The sequence below is a fragment of the Entelurus aequoreus genome, linkage group LG15 (assembly GCF_033978785.1).
Source record: "Entelurus aequoreus isolate RoL-2023_Sb linkage group LG15, RoL_Eaeq_v1.1, whole genome shotgun sequence".
In the NCBI taxonomy this organism is placed as follows: domain Eukaryota; kingdom Metazoa; phylum Chordata; class Actinopteri; order Syngnathiformes; family Syngnathidae; genus Entelurus; species Entelurus aequoreus.
In genome coordinates, this window is record NC_084745.1 from 47347182 (window position 1) to 47369078 (window position 21897).

General features: G+C 40.1%; 1 protein-coding gene across 2 annotated transcripts in view; it reads left to right on the top strand.

The window, feature by feature from the left end:
- Positions 1 to 21897, top strand: part of dlgap1b (discs, large (Drosophila) homolog-associated protein 1b) — a 344091-nt gene that overhangs the window by 311805 nt on the left and 10389 nt on the right. For both annotated transcript variants that reach the window (XM_062021651.1, XM_062021652.1), the window contains exons 7-8: positions 9288 to 9646; positions 9718 to 9797. In XM_062021651.1, the coding sequence (XP_061877635.1) occupies positions 9288 to 9646; positions 9718 to 9797 (439 nt within the window). The remainder of the gene's footprint in view (positions 1 to 9287; positions 9647 to 9717; positions 9798 to 21897) is intronic.

Here is a 21897-nt window from a genome sequence, read left to right on the forward strand (position 1 = left end):
GTAGTAGTGGCTTTCAGTAGGCCTGTAAAGATTTAAGTTGTGTGCCATTTTTGTCAAGGAAATCCGTGTTTTTTTATGGAAAAAAACACAAAATATGCAATATTTTCCCCCAATAAAGTTTTAAAGTGGAATATTTGAGATTATATAATAATTGGAGTCTTAAAAAGGTCAATAACTCATAACAACATTGATTTTAATTCATTATTTTTTGTAGCAATGACACTTAAAAAAAAAAAAAAAGTCCCACTAAAATGATTGAGGATCCAAAATGGTACTGCTCAGTAAAGTTTAAAAAAATAAATCCAACATTTTTTTTAACTTTTACCACAATAATCTCAACATCAACTTCAGATCTATCCGTCAATTATAAGTTTTATTGTTGTTTATGTTTTTGTTTGTTCGTTTTAGGCCCTTCTTTAAAAAACTTTGTTTTTTAAATGGCAACCAAAAGATATGCAACATTTTCCCCCCAAAATATCTCAAAGTGGAATATTTAATGTGAAGTAAATGGAGCCTTGAATAGGTCAATAATTCATACTGACATTGATTTTGATTCATTATTATTTTTTAAAGAAAGAAACAGCCTGCATGGCAGCTTTGTGTTATTAGAGTAAATAATGCAACATTTTCTTGTTACATTTCACCTGATTGCTCTTTTTTACTACTTTTTATGTTGTTGTTGTTTTTTTTTCATCATATTTTTAGAATGTGCCGTGGGGCCGTTAAAAAATTACCTGCGGGCCGCAAATGGCCCCCGGGCCGCACTTTGGACACCCCTGCACTATATTGTCAAAAGTATTTGACCACCCATCCAAATGATGAGAATCAGGTGTCCTAATCACTTGGCCTGGTGTATCAAATCAAGCACTTAGGCATGGAGACTGTTTCTACAAACATTTGTGAAAGAATGGGCCGCTCTCAGTGAATTCCAGCGTGGAACCGTCATAGGATGCCACCTGTGCAACAAATCCAGTCGTGAAATTTCCTCGCTCCTAAATATTCCAAAGTCAACTTTACTATAAGAAAAGTGAAGAGTTTGGGAACAACAGCAACCAAGTGGTAGGCCACGTAAACTGACAGAGAGGGGTCAGCGGATGCTGAAGCGCATAGTGCAAATACTTTCTGCACAGTCAGTTGCTACAGAGCTCCAAACTTCATGTGACCTTCCAATTAACCCACGTACAGTACGCAGAGAGCTTCATGGAATGGGTTTCCATGGCTGAGCAGCTGCATCTAAGCCGTACATCACCAAGTCCAATGCGAAGCATCTCCACTGCTCTAGAGTCCAGTGGAGACGCGTTCTCTGGACTGATGAATCACGCTTTTCCATCTGGCAATCTGATGGACCAGTCTGGGTTTGGAGGTTGCCAGGAGAACGCTACATTTCGGACTGCATTGTGCCGAGTGTGGAATTTGGTGGAGGACGAATTATGGTGTGGGGTTGGTTTTCCAGGAGTTGGGCTTGGCCCCTTAGTTCCAGTGGAAGGAGCTTTGAATGCTCCAGGATACCAAAACATTTTGAACAATTCCATGGGATGGCACTTCAAGTTCATATGTGAGTAAAGGCAGGTGGCCAAATACTTTTGGCAATATAGTGTATATGTACAAAACCCAAAACCAGTGAAGTTGGCACATTGTGTAAATGGTAAATAAAAACAGAATACAATGATTTGCTAATTATTTTCAACCTATATTCAATTAAATAGACTGCAAAGACAAGATACATAAAGTTTGAACTGGAAAACTTAGTTTTTTTTGTGCAAATATAAGCTCATTTGGAATTTGATGCCTGCTATATGTTTCAAAAAAGCTGGCACAAGTGGCAAAAAAGACTGAGAAAGTTGAGGAATGCTCATCAAACACTTATTTGGAACATCCCACAGGTGAACAGGCTAATTGGGAACAGGTGGGTGCCATGATTGGGTATAAAAGTAGATTCCATGAAATGCTCAGTCGTTCACAAACAAGGATGGGGCGAGGGTCACCACTTTGTCAACAAATGCGCGAGTGTAACAATAACATTTCTCAACGAGATATTGCAAGGAATTTAGGGATATCACCATTTTCGGTCCGTAAGCGATGATATTACGGACTCAGGCGGTACTGCATCAAAAAGCAGGTTTTGGAGCAACTTATGTTGCCATCCAAGCAACGTTACCATGGACGCCCCTGCTTATTTCAGCAAGACGATGCCAAGCCACGTGTTACATCAACGTGGCTTCATAGTAAAAGAGTGCGGGTACTAGACTGGCCTGCCTGTAGTCCAGACCTGTCTCCCATTGAAAATGTGTGGCGCATTATGAAGCCTAAAATAGCACAAGGGAGACCCCCGGACTGTTGAACAACTTAAGCTGTACATCAAGCAAGAATGGGAAAGAATTCCACCTGAGAAGCTTCAAAAATGTGTCTCCTCAGTTCCCGAACGTTTACTGAGTGTTGTTAAAAGGAAAGGCCATGTAACACAGTGGTGAACATGCCCCTGTGCCAACTTTTTTGCAATGTGTTGCTGCCTTTAAATTCTAAGTTAATGATTATTTATTTTATCTTGTCTTTGCAGTCTATTCAATTGAATATAATTTGAAAGGGATTTGCAAATCATTATATTCTGTTTTTATTTACTAATTACACAACGTGCCAACTTCACTGGTTTTGGGCTTTGTACACATCTATTATTTTTTTTATCGTGTTTTTGCCGATATCCGATATTCCGATATTGTCCAACTCTTTAATTACCGATACCAATATCAACCGATACCAATATCAACCGATACCGATATATACAGTCGTGGTATTAACACATTATTATGCCTAATTTGGACAACCAGGTATGGTGACGATAAGGTCCTTTTTAAAAAAAAAATTTAAAAAATTAAATAAATTAAAAACATTTTCTTGAATAAAAAAGAAAGTAAAACAATATGAAAACAGTTACATAGAAACTAGTAATTAATGAAAATGAGTCAAATTAACTGTTAAAGGTTAGTACTATTAGTGGACCAGCAGCACGCACAATCATGTGTGCTTACGGACTGTATCCCTTGCAGACTGTATTGATATATATTGATATATAATGTAGGAACCAGAATATTAATAACAGAAAAAAACAACCCTTTTGTGTGAATGAGTGTGAATGGGGGAGGGAGGTTTTTTGGGTTGGTGCACTAATTGTAAGTGTATCTTGTGTTTTTTATGTTGATTTAATAAAAAAATTTAAAAAACGATACCGATAATAAAAAAAAAACGATACCGATAATTTCCGATATTACATTTTAAAGCATTTATCGGCGGATAACATCGGCAGGCCGATATTATCGGACATCTCTAGTCATGAGACATGCAAATATAAATTAAATACACAGAGGACATAAGTAAAGGAAATTAAATGAGCTCAAATATACCAACAAACGAGGCATTATGATGCAATATGTACATACAGCTAGCCTAAATAGCATGTTAGCAACGATTAGCTTGCAGTCATGGATTGAGCAAATATGCCTGATTAGCCCTCCAGCAAATCAGTAAAATCAACAAAGCTCACGTTGGTGCATTCACGCACAGCACAAAATGTTTGGTGGACAAAATGAGACAAAGGAGGAGTGGCATAAAACACGTCTTTCTGTGGCAGCGTCGGAGGAAGTCGCACATGTAAACAAACTACGATGAGTTCAAGGATCGCTGAAATTAGTAGGACAAAACTGCGCTCCACAAATACTCTCATCGGTGAAGCATGTATAACACAGTGTTTCCCACACATCCATTTATTTGTGGCGGCCCGCCACGAAAGAATTAAGGCCGCCACAAATTTATTTATTTTTTTTTGTGTCCTGTCCAGCTTCTCAGGCAAATCATATAGTTGATGTAGATGCCCATATTGGCTGTTCAGATTTACTTTACAAAAGAGAAGTGTAGGATCAAGATTTTTGGCGCTCCTTGTTTAGTGGATCAGATGTTTGATTAACCTTTTTGTGTCTATCAAGCACCACTACTGTTTTCTGTTTATTTGTTACTGACTGTGGCAGGACACCTCTGCCTCTGTTTCACTTTATGTTGCTGGTAAATAATATGGTTGTAGTTAGGGATGCCCGATAATGGCTTTTTGCCGATATCCGATATTCCGATATTGTCCAACTCTTTAATTACCGATACCAACCGATATATGCCGTCGTGGAATTAACACATTATTATGCCTAATTTGGACAACCATGTATGGTGAAGATAAGGTACTTTTTAAATAAAAATAAAAAAATAAGATAACTAAATTAAAAACATTTTCTTGAATAAAAAAGAAAGTAAAACAATATAAAAACAGTTACATAGAAACTAGTAATTAATGAAAATGAGTAAAATTAACTGTTAAAGGTTAGTACTATTAGTGGACCAGCAGCACACACAATCATGTGTGCTTACGGACTGTATCCCTTGCAGACTGTATTGATATATATTGATATATAATGTAGGAACCAGAATATTGATAACAGAAATAAATGGGGGAGGGAGGTTTTTTGGGTTGTTGCATTAATTGTAAGTGTATCTTGTGTTTTTTATGTTGATTTAATAAAAAAAATAAAAATAAAAACCGATACAGATAATAAAAAAACGATACCGATAATTTCCGATATTACATTTTAACGTATTTATCGGCATCCCTAGTTGTAGTAGTAGGCTAAAGTTAAATTATTTAGTATGCACTAATTAAAGGGGCAGAGCTTTAAGAGACATTTTAGCTTTTATATTTTTATAAGATATATTTTTTGTAAGAACCACAATTAATGAATATATTTCAGTGAATAACTTATTGTTCAAATCTGTATATAAACATGTACATAAAGTGTTGTAATTATATTGTAAAATGGATGGATGGATGGATGTTTATAACAAAACTGTTATTAATTAGTAAGTATACATTTTTTGAGCCTTTTTAGAGAAAATCATATCATTGTAGTAAATTATGCAAAATACTCAATGTCATGGTGACCACGCCCATAGCCACGCCCCCCCACGCCACAGGCATCATGGCAGTTTATGGGAAACACTGTAACATAAAAAGTGGCATTTCTAGCAATTAGGAAGGTTTGTGTCATGTTTGTTCTCTTACACAAACCATATTAAAACAGAAAATATATGAAATACATTGTCACACATCTCTGAAAGAGTTCCAGGGAGCCACTAGGGCGGCGCTGGTCGCTGACCCCCGACCTAAGACAATGCAACCTTAAGTGTGCATGGCGTTAAAAAAAAAAAAAACCACACATGCAGGAAGTCTCCCATCTTTTTTGTGGCCTGTCTTGCCTAACCTTCCTGTTATTGGAGGAGCGCTCAACCTCCCAGCTATACTCCCTCTGGCTGGTCCGTGCAGTCACATGTGTCCAGGTGTGTGTGTGTGTGTGTGTGTGTGTGTGGGTGTGTGTGTGTGAGAGAGGATGATGAGGTCAGCCTTCTGTTCGCCCCGAGAGAGCTCAGACCTCCGCGGAGACACAAAGCACTCTAATGGTTTTGGGCATGGCCGCTGGTGCTGCATGGGTGTGGTTGGCAGCAACAACACCCACACACACACACACACACACACACACTGAATGGTAGTAGCAATCACAGTAGGATGTTGTCTTTTGTCGAGACTAAAAAGAAGACAGGAAACCCACGGCCCTTTTTTCGTGACCCAGTTCTGGTGGTCATCATTTTTGCTCGTCAGCACGCTGTTTTTACGCAGCTTCGACTAAGGCGCCGTTTTGTTTCGCAAGTGTAACCTGAGACGCACCCCACCCCCCCCCCCCCCCCCCGGTCCTCCATCCACGCCATGACTTCACCTCCGCAGACTTTTGCGAGTACAGTAAGCTGGGCCATGGAGATCAGTGGGTCAAGAGGACTGACGTGCTAATCCTATTATTGAAGCACGCTGACGTCTCTTCTAATCTGCTGCTGCTCCTTTTTGGTCGGCCGGCCTTAATTGAACGCACCACATTTCCCACAATGCAACACAACACTGCTTTCAGTTTAACTTGCTTTCGCCGCTAATGAAAATGAATAGGGATGTCCGAGCCGATATTATCGGCCGAAAAATACTTTAAAATGTAATATCGGAAATTATCGGTATCGATTCGGAAATGATCGGTATCGGTTTCAAAAAGTAAAATGTATGACTTTTTAAAACGCCGCTGTAGGGAGAAGTACAGAGCGCCAATAAACCTTAAAGGCACCGCCTTTGCACATAATATCTACGGCTTTTCACACACACAAGTGAATGCAAGGCGTACTTGGTCAACAGCCATACAGGTCACACTGAGGGTAGAGTATAAACAACTTTAACACTGTTACAAATATGCGCCACACTGTGAACCCACACCAAACAAGAATGACAAACACATTTCGGGAGAACCTCCGCACCGTAACACAACATAAACACAACAGAACAAATACCCAGAACCCCTTGCAGCACTAACTCTTCCGGGACGCTACAATATACACCCACCGCTACCCCCTACAACATTGTAAAACTTTAGTACAATAGAGGGTGAGATAACTCCTGGAAATGACTGTCTTAGAATGGCCAAAAGGTATAGATGTGTGTGTCCAAGTTAAAGGAAACTGCAGGCTGTCTTCTTCTAATGGATTTATTACAATCTTTGCAAGCTGGGTAACGTTTGCTGTGGTCTGGAACAACATGGCACACAAACAACTATCCGAAATGCAGCCAACATTACATACAGATAACATGTCATGAGACATGCAAATATTAATTAAATACACAGACGACATAAGTAAAGGAAATTAAATGAGCTCAAATATACCTACAAACGAGGCATAATGATGCAATATGTACATACAGCTAGCCTAAATAGCATGTTAGCATCGATTAGCTTGCAGTCATGCACTGATCAAATATGCCTGATTAGCACTCCAACAAGTCAATGACATCAACAAAGCTCACCTTTGTGCATCCACGCACAGTATGAAAAGTTTGGTGGACAAAATGAGACAAAGGAGTGGCATGAAACACGTCGGAGAAAGTCGTACATGTAAACAAACTACGGTGAGTTCAAGGACTGCCGGAATTAGTAGGGACAAAACTGCGCTTGCCAAATACTCTCATCAGTGAAGCATGTTTAATGTAAACAGTGGGATTTCTAGCAATTAGGAATGTTTGTGTCATGTTTGTCCTCCTACAGAAACCATATTAAGACAAAATATACATTTTTACCCCCATCTTTTTCCATTTTCATACATTTTGGAAAAAGCTCCAGGGAGCCTAGGCCGGGGGTCGGCATGTAAACAAACTACGGTGAGTTCAAGGACTGCTGGAATTAGTAGGGCAAAGCTGCGGTCGCCAAATACTCTCATCGGTGAAGCATGTTTAATGTAAACAGTGGGATTTCTAACAATTAGGAAGGTTTGTGTCATGTTTGTCCTCCTACAGAAACCATATTAAGACAAAATATACATTTTTACCCCCATCTTTATCTATTTTCGTACAAACCCCGTTTCCATATGAGTTGGGAAATTGTGTTAGATGTAAATATAAACAGAATACAATGATTTGCAAATCCTTTTCAACCCATATCCAATTGAATGCACTACAAAGACAAGATATTTGATGTTCAAACTCATAAACTTTATTTGTTTTGCAAATAATAATTAACTTAGAATTTCATGGCTGCAACACGTGCCAAAGTAGTTGGGAAAGGGCATGTTCACCACTGTGTTACATGGCCTTTCCTTTTAACAACACTCAGTAAACATTTGGGAACTGAGGAGACACATTTTTGAAGCTTCTCAGGTGGAATTCTTTCCCATTCTTGCTTGATGTACAGCTTAAGTTGTTCAACAGCCCGGGGGTCTCCCTTGTGGTATTTCAGGCTTCACGTTTTCAATGGGAGACAGGTCTGGACTACAGGCAGGCCAGTCTAGTACCCGCACTCTTTTACTATGAAGCCACGTTGATGTAACACGTGGCTTGGCATTGTCTTGCTGAAATAAGCAGGGGCGTCCATGGTAACGTTGCTTGGATGGCAACATATGTTGCTCCAAAACCTGTATGTACCTTTCAGCATTAATGGAGCCTTCACAGATGTGTAAGTTACCCGTGTCTTGGGCACTAATACACCCACATATCATCACAGATGCTGGCTTTTCCACTTTGCGCCTATAACAATCCGGATGGTTCTTTTCCTCTTTGGTCCGGAGGACACGACGTCCACACTTTCCAAAAACAATTTGAAATGTGGACTCGTCAGACCACAGAACACTTTTCCACTTTGTATCAGTCCATCTTAGATGAGCTCAGGCCCAGCGAAGCCGACGGCGTTTCTGGGTGTTGTTGATAAACGGTTTTCGCCTTGCATAGGAGAGTTTTAACTTGCACTACAGGTGTAGCGACCAACTGTAGTTACTGACAGCGGGTTTCTGAAGTGTTCCTGAGCCCATGTGGTGATATCCTTTACACACTGATGTCGCTTGTTGATGCCGTACAGCCTGAGGGATTGAAGGTCACGGGCTTAGCTGCTTACGTGCAGTGATTTCTCCAGATTCTCTGAACCCTTTGATGATATTACGGAGCGTAGATGGTGAAATCCCTAAATTCCTTGCAATAGCTGGTTGAGAAAGGTTTTTCTTAAACCGTTCAACAATTTTCTCACGCATTTGTTGACAAAGTGGTGACACTCGCCCCATCCTTGTTTGTGAATGACTGAGCATTTCATGGAATCTACTTTTATACCCAATCATGGCACCCACCTGTTCCCAATTTGCCTGCACACCTGTGGGATGTTCCAAATAAGTGTTTGATGAGCATTCCTCAACTTTATCAGTATTTATTGCCACCTTTCCCAACTTCTTTGTCACGTGTTGCTGGCATCAAATTCTAAAGTTAATGATTATTTGCAAAAAAAAAAAAAAGTTTATCAGTTTGAACATCAAATATGTTGTCTTTGTAGCATATTCAACTGAATATGGGTTGAAAATGATTTGCAAATCATTGTATTCCGTTTATATTTACACCTAACACAATTTCCCAACTCGTATGGAAACGGGGTTTGTACATTTTTGAAAAAGCTCCAGAGAGCCTACGCCGGGGGTCGCCGACCCCTGGCCTAGGTATAGTTCCATTTTACCATGAATTGATTAACGTGGACCCCGACTTAAACAAGTTGAAAAACGTATTGGGGTGTTACCGTTTAGTGGTCAATTGTACGGAATATGTTGTCTACTGTGCAATCTACTAATAAAAGTTTCAATCAATCAATCAATCAAACCAAATATGGTGGGGTTAAAGTCGTGTGTCTTCTTCCCCGCAGTGTCGTCATGCATCACCACCTACAAGAAGACCCCTCCCCCTATCCCGCCGCGGACCACCCCGTCCAAGCCCTTCATCTCCATCACGGCCCAAAGCAGCACCGAGTCGGCCCAGGACGCCTACATGGACGGCGGTGGCGGCCCCCACAAGGGCCTGGGCTCCCAGCCGGGCCTGACCAACTCCACCGAGAGCATCGACAGCATGAAGGCGCTCACGGCGGCCATCGAGGCGGCCAACGCTCAGGTGCACGGCCCCGCCAGCCAGCACGTCACCAACAGCACCGCCACCACCACCGTCGCCGCCGCCGCCAGCAAGGCGCAGAAGGAGGCGCTCCGCAAGTGCCTCTCCATCGGGATCCAGGTATGGACTTTGGTCATACTCTCTTCTGGGTTCTATACACCTGCTGATTCACCGCGGGCCTCTCCCTGTAGGTGGAGCCAGAGGAAGGCGGGCAAACTGAGGAGCAGTCCAAGATCCACTCCATCGGAATTCAAGTGGAAGACGAACAATGGTGAGTGCAAAGACAACGGTGGGAGGGGCTTGAATGGAGCAGGCTGTCCGGACACAGGGAGTTTTTGTTGCGTCCCGCAGCAGCTGTCCCAGTTGACTGGAGGTTGGCGTCAGGACACCCCCCCCCCCACCCCCTCCTCCTCCTCCGTTCCCCCCTTTTTTCCTCAAGAAAGTCGGCCCCATATGACAGCTGGGCTCAGAGGATGTGCTGCAGGGGGGTCTTGACAGCCATCTGTTGCTGCAGTCGTCGTCATTCTGCCGACCCTCGGATGCAACCACTCACCGCTTTTAGAGACGTTGCGGTTATTTAACGCAGTGTTTTTCAACCACTGTGCCGCGGCACACTAGTGTGTCGTGAGATACAGTCTGGTGTGCCGTGGGAGATTATGTAATTTCACCTATTTGGGTTAAAAATATTTTTTGCAAACCAGTAATTATAGTCTGCAAACGATGTGTTGTTGTTGAGTGTCGGTGCTGTCTAGAGCTCGGCAGAGTAACCGTGTAATACTCTTCCATATCAGTAGGTGGCAGCCGGTAGGTAATTGCTTTGTAGATGTCGGAAACAGGGGGAGGCACAGTGCAGGTAAAAAGGTATCTAATGTTTAAACCAAAAATAAACAAAAGGTGAGTGTCCCTAAGAAAAGCCATTGAAGCTTAGGCTATGTAAAACAAAACTAAAACTGAACTGGCTACAAAGTAAACAAAAACAGAATGCTGGACGACAGCAAAGACTTACTGCGGAGCAAAGACGGCGTCCACAATGTACATCCGAACATGACATGACAATCAACAATGTCCACACAAAGAAGGATTAAAACAACTGAAATATTCTTGATTGCTAAAACAAAGTAGATGCGGGAAATGTCGCTCAAAGGAAGACATGAAACTGCTACAGGAAAATACCAAAAAAAGAGAAAAATCCACCAAAATAGGAGCGCAAGACAAGAACTAAAACACTACAGACAGGAAAACAGCAAAAAAGTCCAAATAAGTCAGGGGGTGATGTGACAGGTGGTGACAGTACACCTACTTTGAGACAAGAGCTATATCGATGGATGCTTGGTTACGCTTTAAAGTCATACCCAACAATTGCGACAACGGCTTTCGTTTTTTACTGATTTCTGCTGGTGGTGTGCCTCCAGATTTTGTCAACGCAAAAAATGTGCCTTGGCTCAAAAAAGGTTGAAAACCACTGATTTAACGGCAACGGCTCCACTGCACCGTCGGTTTCAGTCCTCCTCGCTCGCTGTGAACGGACATTATGCTGCTACGTTATGTTGGGCACAGAACAAAGTACCACCAATGTACGCGCTTACTGTATTTTCCCGACTATAAGGCGCACTTAAAATCATTTTTTCCCTCAAAACTCGACAGTCCGCCTTATAGCCCGGTGCGCCTAATGCACGGAATGGTTATGGTTTCGCTTACCAACCTTGAAGCCAGTTTATTTGGTACATGGTGTAATGATAAGTGTGACCAGTAGATGGCAGTCACACATAAGAGATACGTGTAGACTGCAATATGACTCAAGTAAACACCAACATTTTATACGTTCCATTTGAAATATAGAACATTACACACGGCGCTCAAAAATCGATCAAAATGTTTTAGTAGGACTTTGGTAAGCTATGAAGCCGCACCGTTTGATGGATTGTACTGTGCTTCAACATACGAGTGTTATTATGAACTGTGTGTATAAGGTAAGACATATTATCTGGCGTTTTGTTTCGCAATATTATGCAAAAGCAACTTTTCTTACCTTCTGGTACCTGCTGATCTGTATTTGGGATCTGCATAAGTCCTGAAAAATTGCGCGCGTCCGCCTTCGTAGTCCGTGTCGACACCCTAGTCGATAAGCTTCTTCTTTTTCTCTATCTTCTTGTTATGGGACATTCATCCTCCACTGTTGCCATTTCTAATATAAAGTAGTGTAAAGTTCGTACTTATATCTGTCAGTAAACTCGCCATGAAAGCGCTAAAAGCATTATTCACCCAAGGAACTTTAATTATTAGAGAGTTCCGGTCGGACGGTTTTTCACTTTCCTTGTTGTTGTTTCCGGATGTATACTATATACTATATCTATAATCCGGTGCGCCTTATGTATGAAAAAAGATAGAAAATAGACCATTCGTCGGCAGTGCGCCTTATAATTCGGTGCGCCCTATGGTCCGGAAAATACGGATTATGCACATATCCAGAGACACACTAATATGTCACATTAGTAAAGCTTTTTAATCAGATTAATCACTCTAGAACTGTGATTAATCATGATTAATCACAGGTTATTATTTGCTTGCATAAATAAAATCTGCTTAAAAAAATACCCCAATATTTGGATACAAATTCTATTTGGTAGTCAGAATGTCATGCAGGAACGTTTTTGAGGTATTGTAAGAATTATGTGCACATTTTTGAAAGTCTTTTTGCATTAATATAGCAAACAAGGTATTAGGGTTGTCCCGATACCAATATTTTGGTACCGGTACCAAAATGTACTTCGATACTTTTCGATACTTTTCTAAATAAAGGGCACCACATAAAATGGCATTATTGGCTGTATTTTAACAAAAAATCTTACGGTACATTAAACATATGTTTCTTATTGCAATCAAAGAACAATTTAGTCCTTTGATAAAATAGTGAACATACGAGACAACTTGTCATTTATTAGTAAGTAAGCAAACAAAGGCTCCTAATTAGTCTGCTGACATATGCAGTAACATATTGTGTCATTTACCATTATATCATTTTGTCAAAATTATAAAGGACAAACTGAAAAAATTTATTACTAATCTACTAATTCATTTACTGTTAATATCTGCTGACTTTCTCTTTTAACATGTTCTATCTTCACTTCTGTTAAAATGTAACAATCACTTATTCTTCTGTTGTTTGATACTTTACATTAGTTTTGGATGATACCACAAAGTTAGGTATTGATCCGATACCAAGTCGTTACAGGATCTTACATTGGTCATATTCAAAGTCCTCATGTGTCCAGGGACATATTTCCTGAGTTTATAAACATAATATGAATTTTTAAAAAATATATATATATATTTTGTTACGATAAAAAATATCAATGTAATCATAGTAGTATCGACTAGATATGCTCTTGTACTTGGTATCATTGCAGTGGATGTCAGGTGTAGATCCACCCATGGCATTTGTTTACATTTTGAGGCCGGTGAGCTACGGTGTGTAGTGAAACATGTTTAGCTATTCCTCGTCCTGCAGGGATGATACTTGTAAGAAACTTACTTTATTTGTCGCCATGGAGACGAGGATTAGTGATTTAGAAGTAGCTACAACACTGCAGACTGCGGATGGATGTTAGCAGCATTAACCGTGTAGTTACAGGTCCAGGGTTTGGTTTGGTGTCTCCTGATAATGTAAGTAATAATAGTATTGTTGATCTTCTGTCTTCCTTCCAGTCAGGGGCTTATTTCTTCTGTTTCTATCCGCAGTTAAGCACCATGCTATCACGTTAGCTCCGAAGCTAAAGTGCTTCACCGATGTATTGTCGTGGAGATAAAAGTCACTGTGAATGTCCATTTCGCGTTCTCGACTCTCATTTTCAAGAGGATATAGTATCCGAGGTGGTTTAAAATACAAATCCGTGATCCACAATAGAAAAAGGAGAAAGTGTGGAATCCAATGAGCCAGCTTGTACCTAAGTTACGGTCAGAGCGAAAAAAGATACGTCCTGCACTGCACTCTAGTCCTTCACTCTCATGTTCCTCATCCACGAATCTTTTATCCTCGCTCAAATTAATGGGGTAATTGTCGCTTTCTCGGTCCGAATCGCTCTCGCTGCTGGTGTAAACAATGTGCAGATGTGAGGAGCCCTTCAACCTGCGACGTCACGCTACTTCCGGTACAGGCAAGGCTTTTTTTTATCAGCGACCAAAAGTTGCGAACTTTATCGTCGATGTTCTCTACTAAATCCTTTCAGCAAAAATATGGCAATATCGCGAAATGATCAAGTGTGACACATAGAATGGATCTGATATCCCCGTTTGAATAAGAAAATCTCATTTCAGTAGGCCTTTAAATAATAAAAATATATTTTTTACAAACAGGAAGTTGCAGGAATGTTACATGATCCCCTGCTTACATCTCATTGTGCAACATGTGAATGTTTTAATGGGAACTAAATGCAATGTCTGAAAGGGGTACAAATTATTTCCAAAGCAGGACCTCCACCCAGACAAACAATACAAGTACACAGTTCATGAAAAACAATATTTGTTGTTATTGTCATTGTAAGTGGGCCTAAACACTTATATTAGAAAATAACCTCATGGAAATGACTGCTGTCATTTGATTATAATAATAATAAGAGAATGTTGTCTGTCTATCTGTGTTGGCCCTGCGATGAGGTGGGGGACTTGTCCAGGGTGTACCCCGCCTTCCGCCCGAATGCAGCTGAGATAGCCTCCAGCACCCCCCGCGACTTCGAAAGGGACAAGCGGTAGAAAATGGATGGATGGATGGAAATTGAACTTGTTATTTAGTCCGGTTTGGGACAGGTGTGCTGCTGGTGTAGCCACAGTGTGCACGTCTGATGTTGCTCACATGGGCTCCACTGAATGCTCAGGGAGTTTTTGCGTTCGCTCACACACATGAAAAATTAGTTGATTGGTCCCCAGTAAGAATGATCAGCACATTACTTCATCAATCCAGAGATTTAAAGACGTGTATGAGCTAACTGGGCAGTGGACATTTTACCTATTTTTTTTTTTTATGCCTCCACAACCTGTAGAAAGGGTGGTCCCCACAAGTGATGATCAAAAACTTGGTCCCCATTCCAAATGATACCCTGTATGTGTGTGTGTGTGTGTGTGTGTGTGTGTGTGTGTGTGTGTGTGTGTGTGTGTGTGTGTGTGTGTGTGTGTGTGTGTGTGTGTGTGTGTGTGTGTGTGTGTGTGTGTGTGTGTGTGTGTGTGTGTGTGTGTGTGTGTGTGTGTGTGTGTAGGGTCAGTTTTATGGACTACTGGTAGTGAGCGCTCTGACACGCTTAAATAACAGCAGTGCAGCCGTTATTCCACGTAACAGTTATAGGATGCACGCTTCATGACACTTTTTACGGCACTCTCCTTTGATGTGGCGGTGTGGCCACGCCCCCCCCCCCCCCCTATGAAAAAAGTCCCCGGCTCGTCTGTGCGTTCATACGCCGCAGCGGTGCAGGTCACGACCTCACCTCGCTGTTTGAACTGGCATGGCGTCAAGTGAGAGGGGGTGGAAGAAGAAACATGCCGGCTTTTCCTTTCCGTTCTATGGTGGCACATACAATTCATCGTCAATATTCTTCAACTGGCACGTCTTTGCTTTTGAACTTGTGGATTATTTTGGAGTAGGGTTGTACGGTATACCGGTACTGTTAAGTATCGCGGTACTAATGAATCAAAAAAACGGTACTATACTCTGTTTGAAAAGTACCGGTTGCCAATATTTATTCAAATTAAAAAAATTGCTGGGTTTACGAGCAGAGGAGCATGTTCGGCAGCGCACATTCACGGAGTACTTACAATCAGACACAGTGTGTGGACAGAAAAGGGAGAACGGACGCATTTTGGTTTAAAAACTAACGATAAAGGTGAAGTTATAACACTGAAACGCCCTCAGGAAGAGGTGCTTTAAGCCATGGCTAGCTAGCTAGCGGCTAACATCCCTTTGGAGTCGGCAGTGTTTTAGCTACTTATAAAACACTCATCCTCGTCTCCATGGCAACGAATAAAGTAAGATTCTTACAAGTATCATCCCTGCAGGACGAGGAATAGCTAAACATGCTTCACTACACACCGTAGCTCACCGGCGTCACAATGTAAACAAACGCCATTGTTGGATCTACACCTGACATCCACTGTAATGATACCAAGTACAAGAGCATATCTAGTCGATACTACTATGATTACATTGATATTTTTTACCAAACCAAACCCTGGACCTGTAACTACACGGTTAATGCTGCTAACATCCATCCGCAGTCTGCAGTGTTGTAGCTACTTCTAAATCACTAATCCTCGTCTCCATGGCGACTAATAAAGTAAGTTTCTTACAAGTATCATCCCTGCAGGACGAGGAATAGCTAAACATGCTTCACTACACACCGTAGCTCACCGGCGTCACAATGTAAACAAACGCCATTGTTGGATCTACACCTGACATCCACTGTAATGATACCAAGTACAAGAGCATATCTAGTCGATACTACTATGATTACATTGATATTTTTTACCAAACCAAACCCTGGACCTGTAACTACACGGTTAATGCTGCTAACATCCATCCGCAGTCTGCAGTGTTGTAGCTACTTCTAAATCACTAATCCTCGTCTCCATGGCGACTAATAAAGTAAGTTTCTTACAAGTATCATCCCTGCAGGACGAGGAATAGCTAAACATGCTTCACTACACACCGTAGCTCACCGGCGTCACAATGTAAACAAACGCCATTGTTGGATCTACACCTGACATCCACTGTAATGATACCAAGTACAATAGCGTATCTAGTCGATACTACTATTTGTTTTTTTTGTTTTTTTTTAATGTCCTGCCCAGCTTCTCAGGCAAATCATATAGCAGATGTAGATGCCCATATCGGCTGTTCAGATTTACTTTACAAAAGAGAAGTGTAGGATACTTCTCTTGTTGCCTTACTTGTATTTTGACTTTATTAAATGTATTTATATTATCATTTGGTGCAGCCGGGCCGGAGCAGGAGGGGATAGAAAGAGAGAAAAAGGAAGACAGAGGGGGGAATTGTGGGGACAAGAGGGGCATTAGACAGAGAGACAATAATATAAATCACTCATCCTCGTCTCCATGGCAACGAATAAAGTAAGATTCTTACAAGTATCATCCCTGCAGGACGAGGAATAGCTAAACATGCTTCACTACACACCGTAGCTCACCGGCGTCACAATGTAAACAAACGCCATTGTTGGATCTACACCTGACATCCACTGTAATGATACCAAGTACAATAGCGTATCTAGTCGATACTACTATGATTACATTCATATTTTTTATAGTCACAAAATCTTTTTTCCTTTTTTAAAAATGTATATTATGTTTATAAACTCAGTAAATACGTCCCTGGACACATGAGGACTTTGAATATGACCAATGTATGATCCTGTAACTATTTGGTATCAGATCGATACCCAAATGTGTGGTATCATCCAAAACTAATGTAAAGTATCAAACAACAGAAGAATAAGTGATTATTAGATTTTAACAGAAGTGTAAATAGAACATGTTAAAAGAGAAAATAAGCAGATATTAACAGTAAATGAACAAGTAGATTAATAATTCATTTTTACAGCTTGTCCCTCATAATGTTGACAAAATAATAGGTAGATTAATGACACAATATGTTACTGCATACATCAGCAGACTAATTGGGAGCCTTTGTTTGTTTACTTAATAATAAAAGACAAGCTGTCTCGTATGTTCATTATTTTATTTAAGAACTAAATTGTTCTTCAATTGCAATAAGAAACAAATGTTTAATGTACCTTAAGATTTTTTGTTAAAATAAAGCAAATAAAAAATGACAATAAAAATATCGATGTAATCATAGTAGTATCGACTAGATACGCTCCTGTACTTGGTATCATTACAGTGGATGTCAGGTGTAGATCCAACAATGGCGTTTGTTTACATTGTGACACCGGTGATCTACGGTGTGTAGTGAAGCATGTTTAGCTATTCCTCGTCCTGCAGGGATGATACTTGTAAGAAACGTACTTTATTTGTCGCCATGGAGACGAGGATTAGTGATTTAGAAGTAGCTAAAACACTGCAGACTGCGGATGGACGTTAGCTAGCTAGCCATGTCTTAAAGCACCTCCTCCTGAGGGCGTTTCAGTGTTATAACTTCACCTTTATCGTTGGTTTTTAAGCCAAAATGCGTCCGTTCTCCCTTTTTTGTCTACACTCTGTGTCTGCTTGTAAGTACTCCGTGTGTGTGCGCTGCCGAACATGCTCCTCTGCTTGTAAAACCGACAATGTAAAAAAAAAAAAAAAAAAAGAACAGGTACTTTTCAGGGACGGTATTGTACCAATTATGATCCAATACTATCGCAGTACTTTACTAGTACTCAGTGGCCTAGTGGTTAGAGATCAGTAGGTTGTGAGTTCAAACCCCGGCCGAGTCATACCAAAGACTATAAAAATGGGAGACATTACCTCCCTGCTTGGCACTCAGCATCAAGGGTTGGAATTGTGCTGCTCACTGCTCTCCTTACCTCCCAGGGGGTGATCAAGGGTGATGGGTCAAATGCAGAGAATAATTTCGCCACACTTTAACTTGACCTTTAGTAGCGGTATAGTCGGCGCTTTAAAACCACTCTGTGCATGTTTTCTTCACATCTTTCAAGGTCCGCCTTGTTGATCGTCTCCTCCTGTCCGTCTTCTAAGTCTTTGTCCTTGGCTGCGGTGCCTGCCTGTGCAGGAAGTGTTTGGCTGTAGCAGATAGCGCGCCGACTGAGGTCATAATGACTGAACACCTGCTCGGAGGAGTTACTCTTTAACTCTGCATGGCGCTTGAAGGCCGAGCGTGCGTGTGCGCGCACGTGGCGTTTGATGTCGACCACTCCCTACGCGCCTCCTCTGCCTTTCATGCAACAAGAGACGTGGAGGAGGAAGGAGGAAGCAATGAATGATGAGCTTGAAGGAGGACTGCACCACCGGAGACCGGCCAGACATGGAGTGTGTGCGTGTGCGTGTGTGTGTGTGTGTGTGTGTGTTCTTGTATCTCTACCCTTCTTGAGACATCAACAAGGAAAAGTAGCTTCCATATGAGGAGGTGTGAACAAGTGCTGACATAAATCATGGTCCCAATAGGGAAAACCATTGCGTCTAATAGAGAATGTCTCATTTGCACCCCTGGTGGTGAAATCTATCAAAATGAGGGTGGTCCCAAAAAAAAAGGAGGGATTTTTCAAATTGACTGTGTGTCGGTTTTAAAAGTGCTCCCCCGTCTGGTCAACATATGAAATAACAAGTGTGTGTAAAAAATTTGAAGTGCTCCCCCGTCTGGCTAACATATTTAATAGCAAGTGTGTGTAAGAAATTGAAATGCGCCCCCTTTGGCCAAAGTTAATACAAAAAAAATGAATAAATATATACGTATATAGAGGAGGGCTGCAACAACTAATCGATTAAAATCGATTATAAAAATAGTTGCCGATTAATTTAGTCATCGATTCGTTGGATATATGCTATGCGCATGCGCAGAGGCTTTTATTTATTTATTTATTTTTTTCACCAATTTTTTTCACCAATTTTTTTTTTAAATAAACCTTTATTTATAAACTGCAACATTTACAAACAGCTGAGAAACAATAATCAAAATAAGTATGGTGCCAGTGTGCTGTTTTTTTTTTCAATAAAATACTGAATAGGATAGAAATGTAGTTTGGCTCTTTTATCCGATTATTAATCGATTAATCGAAGTAATAATCAACAGATTAATCGAATATCAAATTAATCGTTAGTTGCAGCCCTAATATAGAGACATACTGTAATAACGTGACGTAAGTGATGAAGATTAAAATCCAATTACAAATATTAAAAAAATAAAAATGTATTAATTAAATCAGTCTTTTTCTCACAATGTGTCGACTTTTTTCTTATAAAATTGGGAACAATATCTCATATTATTTCTATTTCTGTCGTATTGCAACATTTTCTCGTAAAATTATTACTTTTTTATGTAAAATTATTGCTTTTTAATACAAAATGGTGACGTTTGTCTTATAAAACTTTTATTACAATATTGCCAATTTTTTATAGTTCCTGTAAAATACTGACATTTTTTTTAGTAAAATCATGACTTTTGACATAATTTTGCTGAATAAAAATTCCGATTATTATAATGATATTGCCAAAATGTTTAAGTTTTTTTATAAAATTGTGACTTTTGTCGAGTAAAATTACGACTCTTTTCATAAAATTGCCAAAATGTTAAGCTTATCTTGTAAACTTGCGACTGTTATTGAGTAAAATTACAACTTTTATCAAAATATTGCACAAATGTTCAGTTTTTCTTGTAAAATTTTGACTGGCGTTGAGTAAAATTCCAACTTTTATTAAAATACTGCCAAAATTCCAAGTTTTTCTTGTAAAATTGTGATGTTTTTCTTGTGAAATTCCAACTCATTTTTCACAAGAGGCTTTTTTTATATTTGCATAGTATGTATATATTATTAATGTTGTAAATACAACTCTTTATATATCTAGAAAGGGTGCTCCTAAAAAGGTAGGCATTTTTCGTAGGTCTCAAGAAGGTAACAAATACAGGAATGAGTGTGTGAGTGTGTGTGCGCTCAAGTTAGGACATAAATCTAATAGAGAATGTCTCATTTGCACCCCTGGTGGTGAAATCCATCAAAATGAGGGTGGTCCCAAAAAAAGGAGGGATTTTTCAAATTGACTGTGTGTCGGTTTTAAAAGTGCTCCCCCTCTGGTCAACATATGAAATAACAAGTGTGTGTAAAAAAAAATGTAAGTGTTCCCCCTCTGGCCAACACATGTAATAACAAGTGTGTGTACAAATTTGAAGTGCTCCCCCTCTGGTCAACATATGAAATAACAAGTGTGTGTAAAATTTTGAAGTGCTCCCCCTCTGGTCAACATATGAAATAAGTGTGTGTAAAAATTTGAAGTGCTCCCCCTCTGGCCAACACATGTAATAACAAGTGGTTAGAGTGTCCGCCCTGAGATCGGTAGGTTGTGAGTTAAAACCCCGGCCGAGTCATACCAAAGACTATAAAAATGGGACCCATTGCCTCCCTGCTTGGCACTCAGCATCGAGGGTTGGAATTGGGGGTTAAATCACCAAATATGATTCCCGGGCGCGGCACCGCTGCTGCCCACTGCTCCCCTCACCTCCCAGGGGGTGAACAAGGGGATGGGTCAAATGCAGAGGACACATTTCACCACACCTAGTGTGTGTGTGACAATCATTGGTACTTTAACTTTAACTTTAAGTGCTCCCCCTCTGGTCAACATATGAAATAACAAGTGTGTGTAAAAAAATGTAAGTGCTCCCCCTCTGGCCAACACATGTAATAACAAGTGTGTGTACAAATTTGAAGTGCTCCCCCTCTGGTCAACATATGAAATAACAAGTGTGTGTAAAAATATGAAGTGCTCCCCCTATGGCCAACATACGTAATAACATGTGTGTGTAAGAAATTGAAATGCGCGCCCTTTGGCCAAAATTTTTTTTTTTTTTAAATGTATATAGAGACATACTGTAATAACTTTAAGTAAATAATGAAGATTAAAAACCAATTGCAAACAAAAAATTCAAAAATAAATAATTTACTTAAAGCTTACCTTTTTTATATTTGCATAGTATGTATATATTATTAATGTTGTAAATACAAATATTTATATATGTAGATGGGGTGGTCCTAAAGCGGCAGGCATTTCTTTCGGCGGTCTCAAGAAGGAAACAAATACAAGAATGTGTGTGTAAGTGGTAAATTCTGTGTCATCAAATTCTCAGGCGTACAGGTGCCTTGCTCAAGAGCATTTGTCCATCATGTTTTCATGTTGTAGAGCGAGATCCAAGGCAACCTCCCCAAATGTTTCTTCTCCTTCCCTCTCCAGTCAGCGCCGTGTGACCCGCTCCAACAGCGTGACCACACCTAGTGTGTGTGTGACAATCATTGGTACTTTAACTTTAACATTTTAACTTTTAACTTTAACTTTAAGTGCTCCCCCTCTGGTCAACATATGAAATAACAAGTGTGTGTAAAAAAATGTAAGTGCTCCCCCTCTGGCCAACACATGTAATAACAAGTGTGTGTACAAATTTGAAGTGCTCCCCCTCTGGTCAACATATGAAATAACAAGTGTGTGTAAAAATATGAAGTGCTCCCCCTATGGCCAACATACGTAATAACATGTGTGTGTAAGAAATTGAAATGCGCGCCCTTTGGCCAAAGTTTTTTTTTTTTAAAAATGTATATAGAGACATACTGTAATAACTTTAAGTAAATAATGAAAATTAAAAACCAATTGCAAACAAAAAATTCAAAAATAAATAATTTACTTAAAGCTTACCTTTTTTATATTTGCAT